General features: G+C 47.6%; 1 protein-coding gene across 1 annotated transcript; it reads right to left on the bottom strand.

The window, feature by feature from the left end:
- Positions 1–325: 325 nt before the first annotated feature.
- Positions 326–9,636, bottom strand: DIPK1C (divergent protein kinase domain 1C; the record flags this gene model as incomplete). The annotated part of the gene is made up of 4 exons (XM_084281467.1): positions 326–541; positions 1,296–1,460; positions 4,506–5,183; positions 9,448–9,636. The coding sequence occupies 4 exons, from the start codon at positions 9,634–9,636 to the stop codon at positions 326–328; spliced, it is 1,248 nt and encodes a 415-aa protein (XP_084137593.1).
- Between the last annotated feature and the right edge of the window lie 275 nt (positions 9,637–9,911).

Raw genomic sequence — 9,911 nt, 5'->3', positions numbered from 1 at the left:
TGTACTATTTTCATTTCCAGAGCACCACCCACACGTCAGTGGATGCCCAGCACTCAGACAGATGCACTAGCACCAGCTCGGGAAAATAAGCAAGAGTGGAATCAGGTAAAGTAAAACAATTTCACACTTCAAAGGATATTAACAGGACGTGCTGCACCTGCAGCCATGAATTTCATTTGCATAGCAGAAAACCAGTCCTCGTGCTGTGAATGTAAGGCAGCGGGCAGGAGGGGTGAAGGATGGGGACAGAAAACACAGGCTGCCTCGCACGCAGTGTCCCTTAGCACTGGCTGTGCTGTGGCCTTCGCAGTTGTGCCTTTTGTGTCTACTCTGCCCTCAGCAGTTCTCGCTGGCTGACCCGCAGCAGGTGGTACAATTTGGAGAGAGATTTCAGGGGTCTCTGGTGCGCCGCAGCATCCACACGCCCCGGCTCTGCACACTCCTGCACAGCCTTCTGCAGCTGCGGCTGCAGGGGGAAGGAAACCAGCGGCCCTCCGAGGCTGGGAGAAAACCAGCGGCGGAATATTTTGTCACAAATGACCTGAGGAAAGCGAAAAGAGCAGATTGCTGTCTTGTGGGAGCTGTAACTAACGCGCTGCCGCTTCCCCGGGACTGAAGCAAAATGTCTCTACTCGTGTAGCAGCTGAATTTAAAAAAATGCCTTCAGCCATTCAGAGGAAGATAAAGAAAAGGAGTTTGTACAGAGGCTGTTCTCTAGCTGAGGAAACCCGCTTCTGCTCAGGCTGCTCTTGTTTTTCTGCATAACAAGTGGTGAGGATGGGGAGGCTGGGAAGCAAAGTGCAGCTGAGCTGTGCCCCCCAGCCTCTGTGCTGAGCGAGCACATCCCAGCAGCACCACTTGGGTGAGTTATAGGACACCTCAATCCGAGGCCAGGAAACCCATGGACCACTTTCTCTGTATTATCTCCGTACTATGTCTGGAGAGTGGAGAACAGCAGCCACAGCCTCCCACTGCTTACAGGTAGACAGCCTTGACTTCACTGTTAGTGGGGGCAGTAATGATAATGCCCTGCTCCTTCTGCCTCTACTCACATGTGAGGCACTGGGCAAACGACGTCTGTACCAGCTACATGGAAACACAGCAAATAAATGCTAGTGAATATAAAGGTCTGTTTGCTTCTCCAACACAGGATTTCTGAATGGGACTGGCACTCATGTGGCCACATTTAAAAACGTGTCTATCTGCACTGCACGGTGTCCTCGTACATACCATACGTTTTATAGTCAATGTGACTGTAAAAGAAATGGATGCATAAAGCAGCTGTGTCTACTCACTTGCAAGTTGTTATTGGCTCTCTGTGCTCCACATTTTCTGATTTTCAGATTGCATTTTGAAAAGCAATCGAAAAAATTACAGTCGTCATCTCCTGTGCAGTTCTGTTCAAGGATGTCCCTCATTTTGGGCTCAAAAAAGGCCATATCCACATCGATGGCCACCACCTGTGGATAAAAACAAGCCATCAAAACCGGCACAGCATAGACTGGACAGGGTTGAGCAAGCATTCCTTTGCTCCTTTCTCTTGGAAATGCTGTGCTGAGATCATGTGCCTGTGGTGAACCAGAATCTCAATGAAAAGGCTTTCTTCAGTGTAACCGAGCAGCAGTGGTCTTATGAATACCAATTCTTAAACAAAAGCAGTCAGTGCTTACCACAGCAGGAAAGGGAAAATTATATGCGGACAGTATGTGCGTCCCTGAGGTCAACTGGATTGATTTGCCTTAAACCAGGACTATCCACCTTGAAGATTGATTAACTTGTTGTTACAGTTTATGCAGATGGCAACTCAACCTTTTAATTATGTGATGCTGCAAAATTACCCGCAGGCCAGATGGTCTCGTTTCACAATTCACCTTTCAGACTACACTTTGCTGCTGTGGAGAGGAGCGCTGCGATGCACAGCAGTACCTGCCCCTGGTACGGCTCCTCCAGACCTGCCATTGCATCCAGCAGTACCTGAGCAGCTGTAGAAATGGGTCCCTGAGGCTGCTGAAAGCTGGGAGTGTTTGCCACAGTTCTTGTCATGGGGTGGCAGCTGCCCAGTGAACAGTCTCCCTTCAGTGCTATGAAAGCAGCTGCCAGCACTCCTTCAGAGCCATGCTTAACACTTAACACTCGGACCCTTGACTCAGAGACTCTCATAGAGGCTGAAATACTTTTTACAGGGACCTGGGCAAAACAGAGTTACTTGTGTCCAAAAGACAGTCTTATTTTTGAGATTCAACCTTCCAAAATTACACGGGAAGCTGAACTGTGTGGCTGGAGCAGCAGCTGGATCAACCCCAGCAGCTAAAGATGTCTGGTCTGGTAGAAGTCCAAGCAAACCTTCCACAGGCAAAAGAGGAAGGTCTAATCTTCATTTTATTCTTTTTATTTTATTTTTTTTTCTTTTCCCCTGCCCCCAGGGGAATCTTAAAAAGATGAGGCATAGCTTAAAAACTCAAGTATTTTTAAGGTTCTTGGAGAGCTTGATAATCATGACATAGCCTAGGCAATTTCACACATTTGGAAAGGCAGTTTTTGTTCTTTTTTTTTTTACTTCCTTAAACTTTCTACAGATTTGATATGAACAGCTTGTAGCAACTTGTAGCAAGGCAAAGAGACAGTAGAAACAGTGAAACATTTCTCCAGTCCTATGGTCACTGCACCAGCCTCCCAGCGGGTCTTTGCCAGCACTGAGCACCTTTGACAATCTCACCCGTTGTTCTGCTAGGAAGAAAGAGCCCTAGTTCTCAAACATGCAGCTGCAAAGGGGTCATTTTTTTCACTGCAATTCACCTGTTACAAAAATGCTTGGGCATCCAACCAGATGCTGTACAGATAGATTTAGGTGACACAACCTGTAAATAGCTACGTCTTGATTTTGTAATGTTTGGAAATTATGATGGAGGTGTTGAGTCCTAAGGAAATGCAGGAAGGAACCAATTCTGGAGACAAATGACAAAGCAGCCTAGGGTTCCCACTTCTTGCCCTCCTCCCATAGTCACTCAACAGGAGCTATCACTAATTCCTCCCTCAGCTTTCTGGCTGTAGGCATCTCCTGCCTCTCAGCCCAGTGGGGTGATAGCTGGAGATACCATCACATAATGTACAAATGGAAGACCCATGTGTAAGCAAAGCAGCAGCTGCTTTTTTTTTTTTTTTTTTTTTTTTTTTTTTTTTTTTTTGTAATTAATTTTCCTAGAAAACACTAAATTAGAATGCTTTGGTCTACCAGAAGGTGACACAACCTCTGTCTCTTTGGACCCCAGAAGTCATGAGACAATCCTGGAAAACCAAGCCTCACCAGAAGGACTTGCAATGGAGGACACATCAAATATCCTTCCTCTTCTCCTAAGTGCAATCATTTTCCTCTACATAGCCAGCAAAGCAGATGTTCTAGTGTGTGCTCAGCCATGTGCAGTTACAGCCTGCAGAGTTGAAAAGGATGGGCAAGCCTGCCTTGAAGAACCTCTGTCAGATCTCACTTTGCCTTAATACTGGTATGCTTTTCTTAGTTTCTTGCTACACCTCCCCAACCATTCCCTCTTCAGCTGCTGTATTGCACCTGAATAAACAACGTAAGTGAAGGGAAGATGAAGGGGAAGCACTCTAATTGCTCTTAATGGCTATAAGCTTAGGCAATGTTTATCTAGTGCTCTAAAGATTGGAGTGTCCGTGAGTGCTGATAATAGCATTCGAGCTCCTGACAACACTTTGTATGCATTCCGAGTGCAGAAACCCCACCGACGTCACTGCAAACGGCGAGTCTGGTTCAGATGCTTACTACACGGTGGCTCCAGTCCATGGACACAATTCCCACTGAAATCTGTGGAATTTCTGTCTGCAGACTGAATACATATTCAGCAATATGGTGGTGAGCTATGTCATCTCTTAGAAAACATTTACAATTATCTGCTTCAGAGATACAGCCGTACAATGACAAGTCAAACAGCAGCAGTACCAGGGAGTTTCTTTTCACCATCCTCAAATCGTTTCCAGATCAGATAATCTGAACACTAAAGCAAAAAGATGTGTATGTTTGTATGCAGGGAGTTCCCTTTGTGTCAGAGCAGAGAATCCAGCCGTAGTGCTCAGGCTCTTAACAGCTTTCCTTTCAGCAACACTGCCAGAAATAGTTGCCAGGACTCAGGTTACAGCTTCATTCACAGCTTCTGAGATCCCCTTGCCTTTGGGAGGCATCCCTCACCGCGTACAAAGGATACGACCCCGTCAGTGTCAGTACCTTTGAGCAGGTGAAACAAGTCAGAACTGAATTAACAGCCCCCAAAACAAGCAGCAGGATCTAGTGCTCTGAGATGTGGCTGCACATATTATGATGACAAAACGTAGTAATAAGGCTCCCCTGTCGGTTTTAAAATGTGTTTGTTTTGCAAAAGCTTGGCCAAAAATTGTATGAGGAGAGACCTGTCATTTTTTGCACAGCCCCTTTCAATCTAGAACTCAAACTCAAAATGCTGCAACACAGCCCCAAGGCCCCAGCTTACCGTGAGATCGTGCCTGATAGCAAAGTTTTCTGGTTTGATGTCACACAGGTGAAGTCGGTGAGAGAAATCATTATCGAAATGCTGCACCATGTCCAGAAAGCTGAGTGCGATGTCAATGATGGCTCTCACTCTGCTTCTGTGGCCAGTAAGGGAGGGACCAGCCATGTCTTCCAAGGGAAAAAGAGTTTTGTGCCAGGCGTGTCCAGCTGTGAGATACTCCACGGCATAGAAGTGTCCACAAGAGCCAATAATTCGTAGCACATGTTTGCTGAAGTCCTGCAGCAAACTGAAGAAGATATATTCCTCCTGCTGGAGCAAGGACCACATGCTGGCCACCTGTGCTTTCCAATGGGGTCCCTTCCTTCTTGTCCACAGGGGCCCCATGGTGTTGTTGGACAGTTCCAGACCCAGAACATTTTTTACCTCCAGGGCTGCCATCAGCAGGAGCTCCGTTTCGGTGATATCCTGCGTTTCCACCTCCTCTAGCATGCTGAGGTGCTGGTAGCTGGAGAAGATTTCCTGTTTGGATTTCAGGATGATGGGCTGGCCTCTCCAGTCAGCCTGGATGACCTTCTTTCCCCTGTCGTAGTACAGGCAGTGTTTGTACACCAGCTTCTGTGCCACACACAGGTCCTCACAGAGGTCGCCGGTCAGGACTCCACTGCTGTAGTCAAGACACTGGAGCGAAAGAGAAAAATGACCATAGAAGGACCAGATGCCCCTGGGCCACTTAGAAGAAAGTCAGAGAATCAGCATAGTGTAACCTAGACATCTCCACTTAAACTACAGCTGGATAGCTGGGTCCCTCAGCAGTCCTGCATGTGCAGGACAATTTTGTGCTGGAGATGCCCTGAAGAAAGCTGTAAGAACCTCCCTCTGCACTGCCTGGAAGCAAAGAGGTTGTACCCAGTACCTCCTGGGCCAAGAACTCTCAGAATTTTTAAATTTGTACGTGCTTTATAACAAAATTACTTTTCTGCTTGCTAGTTAAGTGGCCGCTGTAAATTCATAAGAGAACTGCAAGGATTCCCCCACCAGTCCTTCCCTCACCCCGTAATTGTTTCCATACCATCACGTCCAAGAGTGTAGGCAGTTGCTATATTCCTGAGGGCATTCAGAAGTGCAGCTGCAGGGACTGCTTTGGGGGAATTAGCAGAGGGGTGATCACCGCTCTCTGGTGGAAGGGGAGCAGACCGTGGTGGTGTAGGAAGCCAAACAGCTGGGAGGAGGCTTGACAGTGCTCTCCTTCCTTGCTTTCTGGCATTTGAGCTTGCATTTAAGTGAGCTGGCAGCTCCCACTGCACGTGGAATACTTGCAATGTCTGCCTGACCCCCGCCTTGTTTGTGACTTGCTGCTACATAAACAGGAAACACAAGCATAAAATTCAAGGGATGCATTTCCTTAGAAGAGCCTCTGAGGTGTGCACCGGGAGAATGAATTCTGATGCCAGGCAATATTCTGAGCCCAGGGTTAAAAACACACCAGGGAATGGGCACGGGATTATGTCTAAAATCCAGGAATGGAGCAGGAAAGGGTTAACTTAGCTAAGTTTTTAGCTAAATTGGCTGAAACAGCTCACCAAGGGCTGGTCAGACAGACATAAAACCTATACTCCAATGTTCTCACAGCCAAAAGAAAATATTCAATGCCAGCCAGGGGAGCCATGAAGGCAAACTGGCATGAATGTCCCGACCCCAAGTCCAGGGGTGCACGTGTGTGATGCACACATCTGCATCCACATCCGCATCAGCATGGTCAAGCACATTCACTGGGCTGCCCATAGACTTCAGAGCACACAGGTCAATGGTCATGCTTTTGAAAATTCACTCCTAATGTATTCTACCTTTTTAAGCAGGAAAGTAATTTTCTCTGTGGAAGTAGTGTAGCAACTCTTGCTGCCTGGAACACTAAGCAATTTTAGAAAAGATAACAAGCAGAAGGATTTTTTTTTCATTTTGTTTTGGAGCTTAAATATAATTACAGTTAAAATCCTTGCTCTCCTACTGAGAAAACCACAACCTAATTCTTGTTCCGCTACATTAAGAGAATTAGGGTGCAGTCCTGTAATTGGGTCCACATGGGTGAACCCTTGCCCCTGTGGACAGTTTTACCGTGGTCCTTTATCAACCACATTCACTCCTGGAGGGCCCATAGGCTTGTACATCTAGAAGAACTCGTGCCCAGAAGACCTGCAGTCAAGCATGTGAATGTGCAGCCTGTTTTCTTGTGTTGCTATCATGTCATTATTAATGGCATTAATGAGAAAAAGTCATGGAAAAAACAGTCTCACATGTCCCAGGCATAGGAGCTGAGTCATTTTTTGAACTGGCTGCCGTTTGGGACTTGTCTCCTGTTCCATTTCAACCAGTATCTGACAAACAGTCTCTGAATGTGATCCTTCTTGCACTGAACCTGGGCAGTGTTTTGCAAACATAAATTGCCCAAGGAGTTCCTACTCTCACGGTGATGAAATACAGATTGTCCCTAAAGAAATAACATTCTCCATTGGTCACCAATGCAAGCAAGAATCTCAGAAAGATTTCCTGAACTAATCAAAAAGCAGCAGAGCAGTTTGAACAACTTTCAAGAGTCTCTTTACTCACAGAATACAGTGAGTTACAATTCACTCTATGATTTTAAAAATGTCCTCATTTTCCTGTTCATTACAGTCTCAAAGGCCAGTAAAGACTGACTCCAACTTTACATCCTCTGTACTTCAGCCCACCTTATTCAAGTAGTTTATGTTTTTCCATATGCACGAAACACTGAGTAAGCTTAGCTCATCAGCCTCTCACTATGACGGTTACTTTTTTCAGCCCCTACATCATTTTTGTATTCTTACTCTCTCCCCATTTCTCTCTCTGATTTCTCCCACAGATCTTAGAAGCACAAACTTCTGAACTGAGTGCCACGGTCCAGTGCTGCAAAGACAGGCAGCAGCCTTTCCCTCATTCTCCATTTGGGATACGGTCAGAGCTCATATCAGCCTTTTAGGCATGGTCTGCACTGGTAGCTCATGCTGAAGCAATTATTTAACCCCCACATCCTTTCCAAAGTCATGCAGTTTCACAGGACAGTCTTCCATCCTACTGGCATAGGTTGTACTGTTTTGCTCCCCAGTCTATTAGCTTGTAATTTACTTTATTAAAGCCCATTTTTGTGGGCTGAAAACTTTTAGCCAGGTGAGTCAGATTACACTGCAACAAAAAGATGCTCTCTTTGTAATTTGCTCACCCAGGACACTTTACACTAACTGCAGCCTTCACCGTACAAGATTTTATAGCACCGTGATGACTGCTGATAAACAGGAGAATTGAAGTTCAAGGAAATCTTCTAGAAATGGTCTGTCACACTGACACCTCTATCTTAATGGCTGCACTTTGAGATCTGTTGATGAGACAGACACAGGAACACAACATAAGTGAGGCTTGGACTCACTCATCTGTTTCTGTTTAAATTGGCCACATAATTTTTCATATCCTTAGTTCACTTACCAAGATAAGTTTAAAAAGATGGGTTTAAATTCATGTAAAAAATTAAATTAATGTAAACTCTGCCTAGAATTTATATCAATTTAAATAATTTGCTGCACCACTGCCACTTTGTGTGTAAATCAGGCCTGAGAATGAGTCCTGTCTTGTAATCAAGTACTTCTTCTATGTAAATGCTATGCTAATCAAGCTTTGGGGAGGCAGCAAAATTAATGAAACTCTCCAGAGAAAATCAAAACTGATCACTATGCAATTTAGTTTGTTCAGTGTAAACGAAGGTGAGAGTGATGTTAAGAAACAGCAAGCGGTCCTTCAGAGAGCTGAAAGCTGCCTCTGTCAGACACACGGTGCTGCTCTGCCCTTCCCACAGCAGTACACAGCTACTCAGAGCTACGTATTACTTACGAGAGGGAAAGAAACCCTCAGAAATACCACCTGAAGGAGAATATAGCCATGCAATCATCACCCACTTGTTTAAAATGATTCCTCTTCTTTTGTCCTGCCGCATGCATTACAGATGACCGGCAAAATAGTTTTCCTTGGAAGTTGACTTTGCTTTGTAAAAGATGTGAGGCTGAAGCCACCCGGTTGTTTTGCGACCACCTGCACTTTGAAGAGCTGCGAAACTCACACAGTGTTGCAAAGGTGTACAAAGACCTACTTCTGGGCTGATGAATATGAGCTTGTTTTTTTCATTGTTCCACTAGGACAGTGCCTTTCTAACGCTATTCGGGAAGCCTGCTGGTTACAACCCTTGGTGCTACTGTCCAGACTCACCGAAGCAGGCAGACGGATGTGGTGCTCTCAGCTACCATTCCTCTGGAAGGACCTTCTGAAGACAACCTCCAGACCATGCTTGCCACACATGGATGAAGACAACTTCCCAAACTGCTGCCTGAAATCTGGCTCTGCCTGAGCTTCTGCAGCTGTGCCTAATCCTCTCCAAACCTGGGGGAAAGTGCCAGGTCTCCATCCACCCAGCACCAGGTCTCCATCCACACATTTGCTCTGGTTTCTGATGGCAGTGGATGGAGCTGGGGGGCTCCCCACTGTCCTGTGCCCTCGCAGAGGGACGGGCAGGATCCTTCCCCCCGGCTGCAGCCCGGTGCCCAACATCACTCCCCATCCCTGTGATCGCTCCTCCTCTGTCACACAGAGCCGAGGGAAATTTGGGGGGCAGCTCTTGCTTGCTGCCCATTGTCTGGCTGCCAGCATCATTCCTCCCTTCCCCTCTCACCAACAGCACCACGAAAAGCCCGAAAGAAGAAGCAAAACCCCGCTGCGCGCCTTAACCCACGCTGCTCCTCTTTCCCCGAGCGCTCCCGGCGCAAACCCTAAAACCTGCTTTTTTGCTCATTTTACCCCGGGACGGGGATCCGGGAAGGGGGAGCATCCTCCTGTCCTCCCTCCCTCTCTCCCTCCCTTCCCCTCGCCCTGCCCCGCCACCTACCAGCCTGGCCAGGATGCTGCGGCCGCTCTCGTCCGTGCAGCGCCCGGGGAAGGCTCCCCGGCGGAGGAGGGCGAGGAGCGAGGCGCTGAGCCCCAGCCAGCAGGCGGCCCAAGCCAGGAGGAAGGCGGCCGAGCTCCGCCGCCGGCCCCGGAGCCGCAGCCTCTTCCAGCAGCCCCCGGCGCCCCTCATCGCGGTGTCCGGCCGCCCGCCCCGGCCCCGCGCCGCATCCCCGCCTCGGGGCGCCGGCCTCGGTGGGTCTGAGGGGAGCGGAGCGGAGGTCCGCCCTCTTTTGGCTGCTCTCTCCCGTGCCAAGCTCCCGTTAAATGGGGGGAAAAAAAAAAAAAAAAAAAAAAAAAAAGGAAAAAGTTGTTTGTTCTGCAGGAACTTCCCGGCTTATCTCCCGTTTGTGGCTGTGGGGTTGCTCCTGCGCAGCGCACGAAGTCCTGGCGTCCTTTCCTCAGCCC

Source organism: Netta rufina (genome assembly GCF_964035555.1).
Source record: "Netta rufina genome assembly, chromosome: 2".
Classification (NCBI taxonomy): Eukaryota; Metazoa; Chordata; class Aves; order Anseriformes; family Anatidae; genus Netta; species Netta rufina.
Note: the sequence above shows the minus strand (reverse complement) of the source record. Positions and strands in the feature narration are given on the sequence as shown.